This window comes from Calypte anna, chromosome 3 (assembly GCF_003957555.1).
Source record: "Calypte anna isolate BGI_N300 chromosome 3, bCalAnn1_v1.p, whole genome shotgun sequence".
NCBI lineage: Eukaryota > Metazoa > Chordata > Aves > Apodiformes > Trochilidae > Calypte > Calypte anna.
Genome location: NC_044246.1, coordinates 61,496,662 through 61,516,967, shown reverse-complemented (window position 1 = coordinate 61,516,967; position 20,306 = coordinate 61,496,662). Strand labels below are relative to the sequence as shown.

Here is a 20,306-nt window from a genome sequence, read left to right as displayed (position 1 = left end):
AAGGTCTTCAGCGTTGCCACTTGCCTGCAGGAATGTTTGAAAAGACCTCAGACGTGGGAAAAAAAAAATCTTTGAATTTTTTATATTTAAGTTGCCTTCCATTCCCATGCCCCTTTATTCTGTGCTCAAAGAAACTCTATATTTTTACTGCCATGACTTTTACCAGCTTTTGTATGATTAATCTTTATCTGGTAGCTATTCTACAAGTGGATGAGCAAAAGTTGCTTGGTGCTATGTCCAGTTCATCATTCAATCTCTTAAAGCTTTTTCCTTTATGACCTTTGAGAAAAAAAACAGTCTCACTAGAAATCAAGATAATCAAGATTTCAGAGCTCCAGTTTTAACTGAATTCATATTTATGTGTTTGGTTGCCATCAAGATTATCAGAGAACTGAGGAAGCCGGAGATAGAGGTATTCAGGTAGAGGAGGGGTTACAGACATCTGTAGAGTGGACACATCTATTTGGCACCAGCAACTCTGTTTCAAAGTGAAATTGCATCTAAATTTAAGGCTAGTCTTTTCTTTCTCCCTTTTTCCTAAATCCTTCCTAAATTAAATTCTGAGGGCTAAAGTCATAATAGGAAGAGGGAAGAGTGGAAGCCTACACTTCTTAGGTGGTTAGGTGGTAGTGTCAGCCACCCACCTAAGGTGACTGACACGCCATTCCTGCTGCCAGAAGTATTCCTGTGTAAACTGTGATGCTCCTGGCAGAGATGAGTTCAGAAACTCTGAGTGTGCTTAAGGGCAGATGAGAGTTTGCCAGTGCTGACTCCATGGAGAGGCAATTGGACACCTGTCCTGGTAGACCTGTGACCACAGCCAAATGAAATCCATTAGTTTGTCAAATTTTGGGCTTAAGCCATGTAGACATCTAGTGGTTTCATTTTTTTAACAGAGATGCTCTAAGTGACAAGCAGTGGCTCTGTGACCATACGTGTTCACTCTTCCATAAATAAATAAATGAATGGGATAGAAATGTGCGGCTCCATGGTCAGCCTGGCTTGGCCTGTAACTGCATGCAGGTACAAGAAGGGGAGAGCCTTCCCCTTCCCCTGGCTTTCCCTCAAGAGTTTGTCCCGTGTCTTTTGTGTGGTTGTTACAGACTATGTGGCTGCAGGGTGAGTTGGGTCACTGTCCTTATCAGATACTCTTTTTTCTTCAGGTGCATGTGTAATTTCAACTTACTGTGAAGCCAGTCAATTTACACAGTTGACAAAAATATGGCAAAAATGTGTGAATGTGGGCAGAAGGGGAATCTTGTGTTTTCACTGGCAGGACATGCTTAAAATTGATTTAAGGCAGCTGGGAAACTGTGTGCTAACTTGAGGAACATTGTATTCTTGAGTAGAAGCACACAAAATAAAAGATCGCTAAGAAAGAAGACTGCCACTTCACTTTTCCTCCGTTAAGTAGAACATAACTGATCATGACACAAAACCAAACATTTGTTTGTGATAGATATAGCTGCATAATGAGGGAGAATTTTGGGAATGACAGAATGAAACAATAATCCTAAAATAAAGTCTTGCCAAATAAGGAAATACATAGTTTGAAATGATATTTTGAAAAAATCATTTCAGTAATTACTGATTTCCAGCTGAATATTGAACCATTCTGAGAAGAAACAGTTTGCCTTCTTATTCTGTATCCTTTTTGATTACAACAGAACTTGTATACTTAAAAAAAAAAAAGTTATGAATAGACATTTCCTTATGGAATCAAACATTTGTTTTATGTCATATTTATAAAAAAATGCTCCGTTAAAATATGCCATAAGATAAAAAAAATAATGTAGGCAAATATAGAACGAATTTTTTGTTGGTTTTGGGTCTTCATTTTTGTTTGGTTGCTTTTTTAAAAAAGCTTTTTTGAGTACTTCTGTTTGTATTCTTTATTTTGCTGTTTTATCTCCCAGAAATAGTGGTAGCATAGGACCACTGCAATCTAAGCTGAGATCCAAACCCATAATATGGCCCACAGTTAATTAGTGTATTAGAATGGAATATTGTTAGGATATTACAGTTTCAGCTGTGACTTTGTCAGCCCAAGCCTTAAAAATGGCCTTGGACAGGAAGTTAACAGCCTTTCTAGAAAACTGTTCCAGTGCTTTCTCTCTCATCATTCAAACTGTTCACATCTGATTCAAATAAATGCCATGGATGCTAATCAACTGTTATCTTAGGCTGGGTTTGAATCTGGAGTGTTTACCAGGCATGCTGGTCTGTAGTGTTATTAATAAACCTGCTTTCAAATTCATAATGTAATTTTTAATTAACTGTATCAATCTAACTATATGTCCCTGATACTTCACCAAAAATATGTGGGAAAGTTTGCACAATCATGCAAAAGCCTCCTTCTTGCTGCCTTAATTTCGTGAGAAATTTCTTAATCTTAAGAAGAAAATCTGACCTTGTCAGATATCAATCATTAGGCTTAAAAGAATGCTTCACGAGAAGTGTTTTGGGATGGACTACCCTTTTTCACTTATATATGTATGTATTTGTGTGCTTGCTTTCCCCTATGAACTGAATTATTTTTTTTTACCTCTGGATTTTTTTTCCACCTAAATTTCACTTTTTTCTTTTTTAAAGCAGGCAAGGTATTATCTCTTTTACAGATGGGGAAGAAGTTTAATGTGGGTCTTGGAATAAGCCAGTGAGTGATATTCTGGCTCTCAGACATCAGTCTGATTGATTCATATGTGTAAACTTTGTGGCAGAGGAATTTTAAAAGCTATTTCCATTTCTTTTAACTTAAACCCTACAAAAGCGACAGAAACTGAGGGAAGAAAATACCATTCTTTATGGAGTGCCACATGAAAGAAATTAATGGGTTTTGTTTAAAAGTACAATACTCTAATAGAAAAAAAATGCTATGCTCTTAAAGCAGGCTTGTAGGAAAAATAGCAATGAAAAAAAAAGTAACATGGAAATTGTGAAAGAAAAACATCTGTAAAATTTTTACAGTTCTGTTGTCAGAACCTTGGTATTATTTACATAATGTAGATGGGAGTTTCTCCAATTAAAATCAATGGATCTTCTCAACTTGAAGGAACAGCCCCCTCAGATTCCCTACCCTCAAATCCTCTTTCTTTAGATATTGGTGATTCAAAGGTTTATCTTACAGATTTTGGTTCATATAGTTACTGTATATCTCTTTATAATTACATATTCCCATTTTCATAAATTGTTCCACTTAGAAATATTTCCTTTCTCTAGCTGTATGTAATGTCTTTAGTAAATGGATATTGTATATTGCATTACACTTTATTCCTGTGTTATTTCAGTGTTTTGTCCATGGGAAGGCCTCTGGTCATTTGGATATGCCAGTTTTTAGAACCAAGGAGACCAAGACCATAGTAGTTTTTACCATTAAAGATAGAAACTGCAATGTGGAAAAACATTCCCATGTTGGTATATAGGCTGGTAAGAACTGAATAAAAACTTAGGGAAATGGTTCTTGAAGCCTAGATTGCAGAGGTAATTCTTCTTAAAACAGATTGTTCCAATTTTACTTCCATTACAGAATGGTTCTATCAGGAGTACTCCAGTAGAAGTGGCAGCAGCAGGGAGTGGAGAAGATGGCTTTTGTGGCCATGACCCAAGCCTCACATGCACAGAATAGGATGTAGGTGCAGTCAGGGAGAGATTATAAACCTTGTGTTAAGATTTTCAAAACCTGCTTCTCAGATCTTGTTGTACAGTTGCTGACTTCTTCAGTAACAGTTTTAATTGCTACTTTATCCATAATCTCATCAATTCAACCATCAACTAAAAGCAGATCATTTAAGAGAATTGTGAGGGTATGTTGTGTATGTACTCAATATCATGAATGTGTGTGACATGAACTTCAATGACCTTTCTTGTGTACTCCAAGGAGAATGCAGATAGAAGTAATAAGGGCAAAATTGCTTTGCTTTTATCTTATGAGGAAGGAAACTTTTATCTAGGAATAATTGCCATAAGTAGCAGATACCTCTTTGTTTTTCTTGTTATGTTTTGGTTTGGTTTCAAAGATGTGCCTTTCAGTTGTCTTTGATTGCAGATTTTTGTCACCTGGGAGTTCTTACAGGTTTGACTGGGATGCAGTGAGCTCAGGGAATTGGGAGAGATGAAAATCAGAGAGGTGAACAGCATGTACCTATAACCTCCATGACAGCAGTTTTCAGATGAGATAGTCCCTCTTGAACATACCTGCTGCCTTCATTACTGAGATTGCTCTTTAAAGTTGATAATGCCAGTGACAAAATAATACTGCCTCCATTCAGGAGTGAGCAGCACTTGTCTCTCCAATCCTACCTTGCCATACAAAGATGGGAGTAAAAGCCCACTAACTGAGCGGGTTCAAGGGTGTGACTGAGTGTACAGTGCAGAAGACAGGGTGAAAGTTAGTTTTTTGAAAGGAAGGACAAATAATGTCTCATGAGATAGGTAAAATGTACATTGCTTCACATGCAGTTAAAAGCAAACATTTTAATGAATATTTAGCACTTCCTTCACTAACACCTTAAAAAGCAGAATCACTATGGCATAATGTCATGTGATCACTCTGTCCTTGGATAAGGGAGCTGCTGCTTGTCTAGCACCACAGGAAGTGGTCTTCTTTTTGATGCTTGAATGTAAAACTAGCCAGAGGAAACAGGAGGGGAATAAGAACATGAATAATACTAAACATTTAAGTGTCCCAAATAAAAGTTTGTAGGGGTGCCTGAGGAAATGGAGCCATGCTTTTAGTGTTAGATTTTTAATTTCAGTCTTGCTGAAACGAGAGGTCTTTTAAGACTGTCTTGGAAGTTTTGTCACTGGGGAAGCTGCATTATTTATCCTGCAAATTACTCTTTTAGCTTTCTTTCAGATGAGAGCACAAGAATGCAAGTTTAGTCTTTATATAGAGATTATAATCCCATGTGGCACAGTAAAAGATTGCTTGTTCTTTCTCCCACTTTTTTTGAGATCAGCTGTGTGATAGGAAGAGTTAGTAGATTCCAGTTAAAATAGGGAAGAAGGGCTAAAAGAAATTAACAGAAAGCTCGAAGATGATGAAATATTAATATATCGCATGTTCTAGTCAAGCCTTGGAGCAAGATGGATCATACTGTGAGCACCCCAAAAAAACCAACAAAAAATGAAATTCTGCTACATGACAGCAGGGGTACTTTTCTTTGATCTCCCTTGAATTGGCAGTACAATCAAATCATTATTTAAGAAAGAATAAAACACAGCCCTATAGTTTACAGAGAGAAGCTACTGCCACACAAAACCTGTCTACCAACCTGTGTGCACTATGTCACCTAAATATATGCCAGGTAGGCATGCAGGTGAGCAAAAATCTGTTAGGAATATTTGTGAGTAGTTCTAATTTGAGAGAAGTAGCTGGCTGAAGATGACCCAAAGGGTTCTTTTATAATATGAAGAAGTAATTGAAATGTGTATTTCTGTTATCTTTCCAATAACTTGATAACTTCTCTGTTCCTAATGAAAGAAAATGTCCTGTTACAGGATATTAAACTCATCTCCACTCATGAATTTAATAATTGCCTGACATATGAGCTTTAATTTTTTTTCAACAAATGGATAAAAAGTCATAAATGATGACACTTTTAGGCAAGGCTGTAAGATTTATAGGGTGGAAACTAGGCTGCTCCCTATTGTGAAGCAAGGTCCCCACAGTTCCAGCTGGTGTGCTGATAGCTGCTTGAAAACTGTAGTAAATTTCAAATGGCTTTGCCTTGGTCCCAGTCTAGGAACAGCTGACTGCACTGCAAATTAACTTGATATATATTGAGTAGAAAGAGTTCTATTCTATGCTAGTTAATGCTGAGTGGAATTGTCTTCATCCCTAAAATAATCATAGCTATATGAAAAAGACAATAGGCAGACTTAAGGATCAGTCTTTGAAGTTTAAAAGCAAAGTGAAGTTATAAGATGACATTAAAATGGCTACTTTATGCCCAACTTTTAACAGGTATCCCATTTAATGTGAACATGGTAAACTCATATTAAGTGCATATTAAAATAAGTATATACTTACAGCATTAATTCTTCCCTTTAACAACACCTTCTAATAGTCATCTATTTGTGAAAAAGTCTCATATGGAAAAAATTTTCAAACATTAATCTTTCAGAAGGAGTTAATTTGCATACTCTTTGCAGAATCTTCCTTCAGCTCCTCAAAGAAAGCAGAGACTTGTTCATAATTACATTTAGTATTAGACTGCATGAAGTTTTAAAGATATTATTTGTATTATTAGGTTATCCTAGAAGAAGGAAGAGACTTGGCACCAATTGCTAACTTTTTAAAGAATGTAAGTCTGGGAATTTTTGATAGCAGTGTCAAAGAAGTTTTCTTAAACTCAGAATTAGGCATGGGAACTTAAAGAGAGGATATACTGTATTCTGCTCATGCATAGCAAAAGCTGAGATATGTTTGTAGATAGAACTTTGCACCATATTTTCAAAATTATAGTTCAGAGGAAACATCAGAGAAATACCTAGAGAAGGATGGTTGTTTCTTTCTGTAGCAGAATATACAAACAACATCTTGAAATGAAAACTTTCAAGTGGAGAGATGTGGCTTCAGGCTTTTTGCTCACTGCTGATTCTACAATGGCTATTGCACAGTTGGAAGCCTTTTCCACAGAAAATTACCCTGGAGAAAATTCTCAGTCCATCCCACTGTCCCTGTAGAAATTATACTAGGACTGCCTTGCAATTTTGTTTTTGGATTTTGAATTCTTTTTTTTTTGGCATTGATGTGATGACTTCTTTTGTCCTTCATAGAAGGAGACGTCCCTCCCCTTCCTCAGCCCCCTGCCTGGTGTTGGGTGATTAGTCTTTGTTTCTTTGTAACCAGAGCTTGTTTATATATTCCCACCCAAATTTACTGTGTACAACTTTCCCCTCCTCTTGCCTGACTTTGGGAACAGTCTGTGACTTGATTCCTAGGGGTTTTCTTTGTTACCTAACTTTTTCCTCTTATTACTAAATATGCTTATTGCTCCTCAGTTTTCAGCCCCTGTGATCCTGATGTTCTGTACTGCTTCTCTTTCACCTGCTGGCTTCCTTACCCTGTGCCCTGGTGAGAGGGATATGGTACATCTCCAAGTGTCACCCCACCCCCTGTAACACTTGTGCACTCCTTGCCTTCCTGCTTCCCTGCATCAGATGTTGTGGGTGAAGGGTCACTGAGGCTGATTTTATCACCTTTTCCTCTGCATTTAGTGTTTACCAAACTTCTAAACGTGATCCATCTGCTGAGTGTTCTTTTATCCTTTTCCCTTCTAAAAGGCTTTCTTTTCTTTCTTGCAGGAACTTCTTGTCTTTCCTCCATCTTGGCAAATACTGTGTCTATTCTTGTTCTCTTCATCCTTACAAGGAGTTCCTTCTGCTCCCCACCTGTCCCATCTCATGTATTATAATCTCTCCACTTTGCTTACAAGGAGTGCTGCATTTCAATGCTGCCTATCTGCAGAATTATGTTTCCTACCTGTTTTAGGTCTGAGTACCTATTGTAGATTCCTCCCTTCCAATTTATCAATTATTAAGACATCATTTGCTTCAGTTCTACGTCCATGGAATGGATAATCAAGTGCATCGCTATTACTTGGAAAGCATTAATAGGTGACTTATCAGCCAGCTCTGTTGTGTGTGTGTATACAGTTACAGGCAGTTAAACCTGTCACTATTCTAACCCATCTGTACCTCATTTTTTATGCCCCTCCTTCCCTTCCTCTTTCCTAAACAAGGAAATCATTCAGAGAACACTAAATTTTTCAAATTAATTTTAAATACTAGAGCCAACTATAATACTACTTACAGTGTTATCAACTTGGTAAGTCTAGAAAGACTTTTGAAAATATTTTTAGTATGGATGTAATTCAACTATATCTTGTCAATGCTGTTACTAAAAATGGGTAGTTCACATAGAATTAGGAAGTACAGAAGTTAAAGTCTGCAAGCTGAGCAGTCTGTCACCTGGAATGACTGAATGCAGCTTCTGTTAATCAAAATAAGCCGTTGCTATACACAAATGTGAGGAACCTAAAAACTCATGTTGTTTTTTTTTGTGTTTTTTTTTTGTTTTGTTTTGTTTTGTTTTGTTTTTTTTTTGTTTTTTTTGTTTTTTTTTGTTTCTCACTTTCAGAACAGTGAGGCCAGCCAAAGGAAAACCCAAGAGATGTATACTTGCTTCAGATTTCTGAAAAACAAACAGTTTGTTTTCCAGCTGAGAGTCCAATGCTGAAACCTTTAATCATTGCAAATAAATGTCATGCTAGTGACAGTAGTACCTCTGAAGCTCATTAAAATCCTGTTGGAAGACCTGAAGGATTCCTTTCCTTGATCTGTCATCCTGTGCATTTTTAAAGCAGCATATAGGGATTCGTCTGGTTGCAGATCTGACTGATTTTAATGCAATGTAAAGATGTGACATCTGCGACAGCATTGAGTCCACTTTTATAAAGAAGAAAAGGAGGGTTCAGATAGATAGGCACAGCTTTACCAGAGAAGTATTAAGAGATACTGATATAATTTAATTTTCATGAATCATAAAGTAAATACATGTAGGGATGTTCAAGCTGATTTATATTCTAAGCCAGATGTCTTTGGCAGTTACAAGCAGAAACTGTATACTAGGTTGCACATTTTGTCTCTAATTCTAAAGCATAGTACATTGTCACTGGCTTGCTGACAGCCATCTGCTCAGACCTCATTTGATCTTCCCATTCAGTGACAGTTCAAGTAAGGGGACAAAATGTATGAAAGGGAGGGAAATTGTATTGCTTTTAGCTTGTTAAAAACAAGTATTATTAAATATCATTAAAATATTCTATATCACAATATATATGTATTAAAAAGATACTGAAATAACGTACACATTCTATTATTTTCATGAAACAGGAAGAATTTCACACTCACATTAACAAGACTAGAGATATAGATGCACTATTATACTTGTGTATTTGTGTATTTTACATATACAAAAAATTTACATTTAAATGCACTATTACAGCACTTATAGGTATTTAGTAGGCCTTTTTTGGCAAAGTGTATGGTGAACAAATGTATGTACCACACAACTATTTCAGTGCACCAGAAGAAAAGGACACTAAAATTGATACAGAATGTTCAAAATACTCTTTCATGGACTTAAATGTAACTGAAGTGTTTCTTGACTCAGTGCATGGGAAAAACCAATCTGTATTACTATGCAAATGAACCATTTAATTTTACAGTTCATTATGCTTATTTTTTTTGTTTGCACTATTTCGCATTTATTCATCTAATCTGCCTCAGAATATCAACTGTATGGAAAAGAAATAGACATAACCTGTTACATTCTATGGAAAACTGGGAGTCTGAGTTGTGAAAAATACATTTTCTATTCTGTCTTCAATATGGTAATCAATGATGGCCCTGATCTTACTATAATTGTGCCTTGCATGCATGGAAGTTGAACAGATCAACGGTATAAAGCCTTACAGTATTATCCAAGGATGGCAACTTAGTTCTCCTTTTAATAGGATGTTATATAGTTTAGATTTGTGTAACACATACATGTAAAATAGCAAATGTAAATGGTACATATAGCTAAAATTTTGGTTTTAATACCACCGTGGATTTATGGAGGGGAAATTGTACTTAGCCAACCTGACACTCTGGCTGGAGAAAGAGGTGATTGGCAGGAATTTATCTTAGCTTTATTAAAGCTTTTGGTACTGTCTCTATGACATCTTCATAGAAAAGCTGATTAAAGTGATTAAGTAAGTGGAAAGCAAGGTAGATTGAAAACTGAATGGATGGGCACAGATGGTTCTGATCAGTGGCACAAAGTCCTCCTGGAGGCAGGTCATTAGTGATGACCCCAAGGGTCAACATTGGAGCCAGTACTCTGAAACATCTTGGTTTATGACCTACATGCAGAGAATAACTCTGGGACAGAGTGCACTGTCAGCAGGTTTGGGGGCAATACAAAATTGGACAGAGTGGCTGGAAAGCCAGAAGGCCATGCTGCTATCCCAGGGAGCCTTTGGCAGGCTGGAGAAACGAGTAGCAAGAACCTCATGAAGTTCAACAAAGGAAAGTGTGAAGTCCCACATCAAGGGAAGAACAGCCAAAGGCAGCAGTCCAAGCTAGGACCAAATGGCTGGAAAGCAGTGGAGGACCTGGGTGTCCTTGTGGACAAGTTGATCATGAGCCAAAAGTGTGGTAAAAAAAGGCAAATGGGCTGCATTAGTGTCACCAGCAGGTTGAGTCCCTGTCTGCTCAGCAGCAGTGATATGAACATACCTGGAGACCTGTGTTCAGTTCTGGGTTCCTCAATACCAGAGAGATATGGATATGTTGGAGCAAGTACAGGAAATTACTGGGAAGACAAATAAGGACTTAGGGACAGTCTGTCCTACAAATAGAGACTGAGAGGGCTGAGATTGCTTTAGCCTTGAGAAGTCTCAGAGAGATTGTACCAGTGTATAGAAAATATGTGTGTCAGGGGGTGATACAGAAGATACAGCGTAACTTTCTTAGTGGTATGAAGTGGCAGAACCAGAGGAAATGGGCACAAATCATTATACAGAAAATTTCATTTAAACATAAGAAAACCCTTACTTTACTGTGAGGGTGCTCAAACAGTGGAATATGTTGTCCTGAGAGACTCTGGAGTCTGCATTTTTAGAGATACTGAATATTCAGCTGCACAGCCCTGGGCAGCCTTTTGTAGTGACCCTACTTGAGCAAGAGGTTGGGCTAGACAAGAGTTCCTTCCAGCCTCAATGTTTCTTTGGTTCTCTGAAGATGATCCTAAGAGCTGTGCATAGAAATAGCTAACATGTTACCAGAATATGTTAAAACTTTCTGAATCCTTATCTCTATGTGTTTATAAAGCATTACAGCAGAATAGCGAGAAATATATACGTTCAAAGAATGAGATTTGAATTTAAAGGTTATTCAAGCTGATCAGTTGAGAGAAACATACTTTAAAGTATTTTCATCTGAATCCTCATGGCAAAAGTAGGTGCACAGAATCTCTTACATATGGTAAGATCAGATTTTCCATTTGCTGTTTGGCTTCATAATATCAGACTCAGTTTGGATTTTTATGTCAGTGTAGATGATGATGAATAGGTGAATGACATTTATTGGTCTCCATAACATGTCTTTTGTTGTCTCTTGTAAAAGAACATGGGAAATATTTCAGTATTTCTGTATAAGTTGACAGTATTGTAGACTCAGGGGTACAGTAACTAATTCTGACTCTGTGGTGTGGTTTCAGTAGACCTTTCTTTTAAGTTATTGCAAAAATAATAATATGTTTCATATTCTTTAGTGTCTAAAGTAACATATGCAGCGATTTTTTTTTTTTTTTCTCCTCCATAAAACTGTAGTTTTGTTGAGAACAAAGTCAGCAGTAAGTTGCATCTGGAGGCTCCAATTTTCCCAAGTTCTATTCTGTCTATAAGAAATCCTGAGTTAATTTTTACTTTTATTCAGTGTCATTATACTTTTTTTTCCTTCAGTGGGACAGAACAGGGATAGACAAATCATACAGGTTTCTCTCATGCCCTCTCTTTACCACTAAGGGAAGTGTGTGACTGGGGGGAGCCAAACCTGCAGTGTCTTCCAAGTATGAAGATGCTGGTAGTCGAATGTGGGGACTGAACAAAAAATAATATATCTAGGTTTGGAAAAGTCATGAATAGATGTTTACTACCTAAGAACAGGAACACAATTTGGGATAATTCCTGTTTGCACTACATCAGTGTTGTCTCTGGTGCCCTTTTACTTTTTCTTGTTAGACCTGCTTGGCTGACCAAGACCATACTACTGCATTGCAAAGTTTTTAATGAAGGTCATGTGGCTAATAAATACAAGGAAATAACTTAAGACTGCTGCTTGCTGCTTCATGCACAATGCACTCTTTCTACAGCTAAGGCATTTGTACAACTTGGATTTTGCACTTTGAAATTTGTGCCAGAATACAGACATATTTTTGAAAATCAGTGGGTGCCTGATTCAGGCTGGGCGTGTAAATACCTTTGAAAATGAGATGTCTGTTAAATCTTTGAGCTTTGGATTCTTGATTCAGTGGGAGCTCTGCCATGGATGTCCAAGAGACAAGATTCAATCTTCAGCTATATTTTTCCTGTTATGCTTTGCAAAACAACCTTCTTTGACAGCTCTAGGAAGAAGGAAATTCATTACAAAGCTTGGAGAATGTTTATGGGTTTTTGGGGTAACAATTTTTAACTCAGCATCCCAATCTGTAAAACTGATTGTGTTTTGCTACTAAAATGATAAAGTCTTTACATGTTTTGAATGCTGAAAGCTGTGGAAAGGCAAGGTAGTACTGTTATATAATCAGTATATCCATTTTCAGATGCATCAGTTACTTTGTGAGGATTATAGTCAGCTTTGCTATCGAGCTTCTTTGGGTGAGGGTTTCATACTGTATCTTTTGTGTTGAAATATACAGGATATGTGTCATGTTACTCAGTATGAAGAGAGAAAATTACCTGAAAGTAAAAGCAAGCCACCTCTACCTCCAGTCATTGAAAACTACATTTCCACTTCCTTTGGAAGGAAAAAAGGATGACTACTGAAAAGTACTATAATGCACAGTGGTTAAGGGCAACTGACATAAATGGGGACTGAAATATTTGTTTTCCAATTATTTTTTTTTTTCCCCCCTGTGGACAGATGGGCCTAGAAGTCAGCTTTTTTTTTTTTTTTTCAATCTGCAAGCCTCTGTTGTGTCTGGACAGCTATTTCTTCAAATTGGGCTTATTTTCTAGTTGTATAAAACTCTTCATCTACATTGTGGATAGAGTGCATTAAGTTATTCCCTGTGGTGCACAGCTGGAAGCTATTCTGTGCTGCAACATTTTATTTTGTTTTGTCCCAGTTTTTTCTCCCCACTGGGTTCCCACAGCTTAGCGTAGCTCTACACTGCAACAGACAAGTCTCTCTTTTTCCAGTGACACATCTTAGAGCATCTGAAATTGACATTTTCTCTTTTGTCTTTTTAGTACAAATTCAGTGGCAAACAGCTTTGCTTGACTGCACGAACATTTCAAAGTACTCTATAGACTAGGAAGATTGGCTTGAAAAGTTAGACATATTTAGGCAGGCTGTTTTATTTGCTTCTTTGAAGAGACTAGGGATATTTTGAGAAGACTGAAGGAAATATGCAGTACCAAATATTGGTCTGTTTTAGAAGAGAGAAGAGGAATATGTGGCTTTTAACAGAGCTTTCTTTGAAAGAGAAAAACATTTTCTCAGCTCTAATGCTTTAGTAAAACACAAAGAAATTCCAGAGTTGATAAACCAGTGTTCGTCTTCTATCTTGGAAGTATTTGAAATACTGTTAAAAACTAATGTTTTGAGGTTTTTCTAAAATTAACATGTTCCTTATGTGTGGAGAAACTGGCATTATATAGATTAATTTTATCATCAGTATAATGGGGCGCTGGTCTTAACACTGTGCAATTAATCAAATAATATTGAATGCAAAATTTTATGTGCCTGTCATCATCTGTCAAGAAAGAAGAGATACAGGGCTTTCTGTCAGTATCTTTGCAGTGGTCTTTCTCCTTCCAAATTTCTCTTTCTCAGTCTCCCCCATTGAGCTAGTTCCTGCCTTCATCCCCGAGCAAAGGTCTCTGCTGCTGTCTGCCTTTTCTTTCACTACTCTGTGGTTCCTTGTGTCTCACTCAAGTTGGATGCTGCTTCCTCCATGCAGCACCAGAAGCCTTACAGATGTTATGATCTCCATCTTGCTTATTCACTTGTGGTTCCTATTTCCACTGGAATGGAAGTGTCCTTCTAGTGAGACTTATCATACAAGTTGCTCTGTAGATGCAGAGTGCTGATGTGATTGAAATGGTTTTTGCAATTGTCCATAGTTTTTCTAAAGGGAAGGAAAGAAAGAGTTAAGTGTCAGAACTGGTAAATTGTAGAAAGACCAATGTAGAAGGTAATTATTTTGTTTACATTCATACCTATTTTTAATATTCTTTTGCTGTAGCTGCTCTTTGACATATTTTAAAAGTAGGTTACCCCAGTGACTATCCTCATTTCATAATGAACCTGTAATCACCATTTGGCAGCTGGAGATGTAGTTAATATCTTTGATTTCCCACTAGAATCCCTCCATCCTCTCTCAACTAGGGAAATCAACTAGGTCTTGCAGTGTGCTCTGAAGGTCAATCAAATAGCACTGTTTGGGAAGAGAGTGAGAATGAGATTGAATTCAACAGCTTACAGGCTTTATGAAAATGTCTTGTACCTGATACTTGTGCTCATGTGCTTCTGCTGTTTTCAACCAATGCAATAAAGCATGAGCAAAATCTGTCATTTTGGCAGAGAAGTAGGTAATAGGGCATGACAAAACAGGGCAGGGTGCCAGGCATCAGATTGGTGAGTTTTATTCCACTGATACTCATTGAGCTTTTATGAGCTGGAAGTTGATGAGGAAATGTGAAAAATATTGGAAAACATGTGAAGTGAAGCAGTTATCTTCCTTATGCAGTGAGATTAGGAAAACAAGAAAACGAACTAGGTAATAATGATTTGCAGAAAACTGCAAGGAAATCACCAGTCCCTGAGAGTCTTCTGAGGGCTTACAGAATGAGTTGCCACTAAGACCTCTGTGGAGGTAAGATAGTGGTGGGATGTTGCATAGAGGACAGTGGTTGGTGGGGAAAAAAAAAAAAAAGGCAAAAATATTTTGTCTTCATTAGCAATGCCACAAAAAATTAAGGTTACAGTTTCTATTCCATTTTGGGTGGACCTTGGTGATGGGCATATGTGCTTCCCGTTTTAATAAGAAATAGACATGGGTCTGTACTAGAGGAAATATTGAGGAAAATGGTGAAAGAAGAGAATGAATACAGTGATGCCTCCCTGGATAAAACCCTGCAGTAGCCAGTGATTTAGGGGTATTCTGAAATGATAGTTGAACACCAAGCCCTTCATGCCTCAGATGAACCATTGTTCTACATATTAATTGGTTCCTGCATTTGGAATAAAACCATTTTATTATAGACGATATCCAAGAATTCTTGAATTTAATTTCTATCATATGGAAAGGCAGTTTCCATCTATAAACAGTACCCTCAAATTGTGATAGAAGGGTTACTAAACTTACCATGATCACTTACAAGTGTTCACTTAATACATCCATTTATGATTTTACATGCAATTACATAATTTTATACATCTCCCAGTCAGTTCTTTTCCCAGTTGAAGGCTTAGAGCCTATTAGTGTCCACATGCAGAAGTTGATCCACAACTTCGATCTTCTCCAACGTTTCTTTATCTTTTTCAGTTCTACTATGTCCTTTTGGACATGAGAGATAAGAAATACCATATGATATTTGAGTTGCTGTTATGGATGGATTTATGCAATAATATAATGACATTTTCTTTCTATTCCTTGAGCTAATATTTTAATGGTAATATCCATAATAATTCTTTCAGGGGTAGTAATAGCTAGTGCAGATCCTATCATATTTTCCCTCTGTGTATTAATTTCAGTTCCTCAATTTCTTCTGCCATTTTATTGCCTAGACATACTGTAATGTGAAATTTTTCTACCAGTCTTTGTGGCTTGTCCTTGTTTTGGTTATCCTGAATACTTTTTTGTCATTAATACATTGCCACCTTTTTATCCTTTTTTCTAAGTAACTTGAACAAAATAGGATTCAGAGAAGATTCTTGTGTTTTTTCAGTGTTTTTCTCCATTTTCCTTTATTTTTATTGCTGTTATCATGTGGAGGTCATTCCCTTATGTCATGGTATCTTAGTTCATTTGATGGCTGTGGTATACTTTTGTGGAATCTTGTAAAAGTCTGTTATTCCAAGTATGTTGAACTCAGTGAATCACTTATACCTATGTGCTTGTCAGTGTCAGCTAAGACGTTATTGGTAAGGGATCACTTGTGAGGCCTCTGTAATAAAGCACTGATCCCAAGCATCCAATATTTTTGTCTTTTAGATGCTCAGATCTACTTTGATTCAGGAACCATTTAAAAAACTGATAGTGCAGTGAAGCACGTTGGTACCATACCCTGCTTAGCTAGAATAGTGGCAGTATAGAACTCCAGTACGTCCAAGTTTATAGGCAAAAATCTGTTATTCCTGATGATTCACTGCTTTTCATTTTTACCATTTTTTTTCCTAAAACTGCTTCTGTTCATGTTAATATCAGTAGTTCTGTAGAGAGCTGAACAGCTTTCTTGATTACCCTTGCATGATTTACTGTTTTAAAGAATTTTATTAAATCCTGTGATATTTTTCTTCCATATAGTTTAATCACCTGTCAATACTAAACAAACAGTCTGTTGGGCTTCCAGGCTCTGGAAGCCCTATGGAATATGTTTCATGCTTAAAAACTGAGTAAAAAGAGGAAAGATGACCATACACGTTTCATGGGTGAGAATCTGAGACAGTGTTTTTCTCTCCATGTAACAGAAGTCAGCTGAAAACCAGAAATTGAATCCAAGCTGCTAAACCCACTGCCTAATTACAAGCCAATCTTTTCTACCTGTTTCCTGCATGCAGTTCCTTGAATTTTGATACTTTTTTTTTACAGGTAGGAATGAATATTCAATTTCTGAGTGACACAAAGGAAGGATAAGATTGATGAAGGTGACAGCTGGAGTAGAATTTATCTACTTACACTTGAAATACGCAATAATAATGGGGTTCTGACTCAGAGGTATTTTACCCAGTCTGTGCACAAGAGCAAATGATTACTACAGGTATTTGGCAGTAAAGAGAGAAGAGCTCTCTCTAATTGTAGCAGATCATGGTTTTGGAAGTATTTCATAGCAAGATGGCCATAGAATTCAAGGTGGATTTGATAACTAAATAACTTTATAATTTAGTAGAAAAAGAATTTTAAGGTGCACAGTGCTTGTACACCAATATTTAAATATTTCTTTTGTTACATTAGCATAAGGAAAAATAAGGCATAATTGAAAAAATGAACTGTGGTGTTGTGAGCTCTCTTACTTTTTTCCTCGGGATTTATGGTCAGATAGATGGGAATCTTAGAAAGAATAATCACTGCATAGTAGCAATGAACATTAATGTGTTTATTTCATATTGAAAGAGTCTACATAAAGGATTCAAGAAAATGCTTTCATCTTCTATTGCTAGAATCTTATGCATATGTTGTTGAAGTCTTTTATATAAATTAGTTGCTAGAAAGCATTATGAACAGTATTGCTTTCTCCATTCCATCAGGCTCACAGATCAAATGTTCTTTAAAAGCAAAGACTTAATTTGGGCTACACAAAGCAGAATCATAGACTATCTTGAGTTTTAGGAGACCCATAAGGATCATCAAGTTGAATTCCCTGCTCCTTGAAAAAAAAAAAGAAGAGAAAAAACTATTAAAAAAAAGTTCAAATATGCAGTTGCTAATTGTAGTTTTTAACTTGTTGAAATTTCAGGCCTGGGGAATTAACTCCAAATGTAAAGTGCTGGGTGCAGTGTGGGAGCACTTTGTGAATCTCTTCCTGTCTGCCTGTCGGGTCCACTTTTGTGATCCTGCAGGTAATGTAGGGTGATGAACTTTTCTGTGGGGTGCTGGGATCTTGACATGATCCCTTCAGTGAAACACCCAATACTGGTTTTGATGTCTGTATTTGTACTCATAATGGGCAAGGCTGTTTTGGTAGTTTTTCCTAAGCTATTCTGCACATAAAAGAGGTTAGCCTAGAGGGAAACTGCGTTTTAAGTGATGAGTTCCTTAAGTACTCTTCATTTGCTTACATCTTTAAAATTCAAGTTAAAAGGTAGAACAATGGTATGATTTGTGTATAGACATATAACGTTGTGAGTGAATTTGCAGGTTTTTTGCCTACTGTTTTTCAGATGTTCCACTGTTTTTTGAAAGTTTTATTTTTCTCATGCCATCCTACTGCAATTCCTTGCATGTAGGATTGTTCAGTCCTTTTAAGAGGTTCACTTTTGGATTAATAAAATCATAGAATCATAGAATAGGCTGGGTTGGAAGGGACCTCAGAGATCATCGAGTCCAACCCTTGATCAACTACCGCCACAGTCACTAGACTATGGCACTGAGTGCCATAAATACTTAACTCCAGATCAAATGCTAGACTCTGTTAAATGATTACTGCTTTTTGCACTATTAATTCTATTCCTAAGAATAGAATAATGAGGCTCAAAGACAGCACAAGGAGTTCCACAGGTATTAATTCATCTATTCAGATAATGCTTACATAGATTTTACCATGTGTTTCCATTGTAGAAGGCAGTAAATATCACAAATGCATTGAATAAAAATGAGAACAACTGTATAGATTTTAAAATGTAATAAACATGGGCTGTAATCTACACAGAAGAAGCAAGCTGCACAGTAGAATCTGAGCTATTGGCTGGCTATAAAATTTGGACAGATTAGTAACTAATGGGTTTCATTGTTCAAGCAGTATGTTTAATGTGGTTTTAAAGTGAGATTGAGAGTCACTAACTCCCAGTGTCAGTAGACAGCTGTACTGTAACCATCCAAGTTTGGTAATTAAATGGCATACTGGTTAATTGCAGAGACAAGCAAAAGGGTGGAGGTAGAGAAAAGACTCGGTTGAACAGAGTTGTCCATTTGTGCAACAGGGAAAGGCAAGTCATTATAAAAGGAACTTTATACTTGTAAAATAATTTCAGATTAAGTTTTGTTTAAAGCCTTATTTTAAATTAATAGGGTTAGAAGAATGAATTGCAGAAGGATAGGTTTGGGGCCAGTGGACTTTGTCATCAAAACCATGTTTTCATGATTTTGAAGATGTATTAATGATCCCAGTACCTACCTCAGATTTTTTTGTTGTTGTTTTGGTTTAACCCGCAGCCATGTCAAATTATTCTTTTGAGGATGTAAATCTGATTCATTTAATGTGAGAGACTAATGTATACTTTCAACATATCATATCACACTATCTCCATGGATCAATTTTATCATGGCTCAAAGCTTTTGATCAGTGTTCAGTGCAAAGGAGAGTAACCCACCTTACTGGTTGTTCTTCATATGCTTTATAACCTTTATAGCTTACTGCTACATAGAACTCAGTTCAGCAGAGCACTCAGACATTTGCTTAAGTGCTGTGCAGAATGAGAATTATATCATATCACTCAGCATGTGTACCTGGTATGTGTACTGCAATAAAAGATACGATGTATATATTAGCCTCTTCTTGAAGAAAGGGAAACCACACATGACAGATGCTGTTCATCTTGCTGCATGAATTATGTAGCTCATGTGAAGACAAGGGTGACTATGGGGTACTAAGTAGGATAGTAATATAGTGTAATACAAGTGATGCAGTCTGTGAAGGAAAAGCTTTCCCTTGGAGATGTCAGCAGAAAAGAATAATAGATTTTTACATAGGTAATTTGCATACAACATTTCAATGTCCATTTAGGTAGAAACATGAGGTTTGACCAAGAAAAAAGTTTTTGATTCTTTGTGTTTTTCCATACTTTACTTTCTCCTTTGGTGTCCTGCTGTTCAAGATATAGCCAGAGGGTACCAATTTGAATTCTAGAAGGGAATTTGGAGGAAATAATTAGTATCATGGCTTTATTTGAAACCCAAGTTATTGGTGTCTTTCTGTTCTTCATTAGGTCTGTACTTGTTGAAAACTATGACTTTTGCTTTAATGTCATACAAGGTGTTATGTTCAGTTATTATTGTGCTGCTAAATTCACTTTTTTTGCTTTTGTTTATGATTTTATTTCATTTTGTTTGCAGGGTTGTTTCCTGCAGTGCTTAACCTGGCTACCAATGCTCTCATCACAACCAATGCTACCTGTGGAGAAAAGGGTCGGGAAATGTACTGCAAACTTGTTGAACATGTACCTGGACAGCCTGCAAGGAACCCTCAGTGCCGTATTTGTGATCAAAAGAGCAGAGTTCCACATCGTACGTGTGCCACTTTTGTTTTAGTCCTTTAAAAAGATTTTTTTTCCAAGATTTGTAGATACAAACAAAACTGTAGATCACCACCCTGATTACTGTAAAGTGCCTGACTCCTATGAAATTGGGTTACCCATCTCTTCTACTTGGTGTTTCAAAATCTATCTGCTATGTATATTCCTCAAACTGAACTTTCAAATCCTTAAACCGGAGCACTTAAATTCAGTTTAGAAAAACCAAGTATCTACAGCTATTGTAGAATTCCCTTCATTTATAATGATCATGCATGAAAAACAGATACATTTTACCTTCATGTGGAATGTTTTGGCCAATCTAAACAACTTCTGAAATTTCAGTTTAGGACTTAACATGT

The 20,306-nt window shown here is 36.7% G+C and overlaps 1 protein-coding gene across 1 annotated transcript in view; it reads left to right on the top strand.

The window, feature by feature from the left end:
- Positions 1-20,306, top strand: part of LAMA2 (laminin subunit alpha 2) — a 352,582-nt gene that overhangs the window by 65,203 nt on the left and 267,073 nt on the right. Inside the window, 1 exon segment of the mRNA XM_030447547.1 lies at positions 19,769-19,939. Within this exon segment, the coding sequence (XP_030303407.1) occupies positions 19,769-19,939 (171 nt within the window).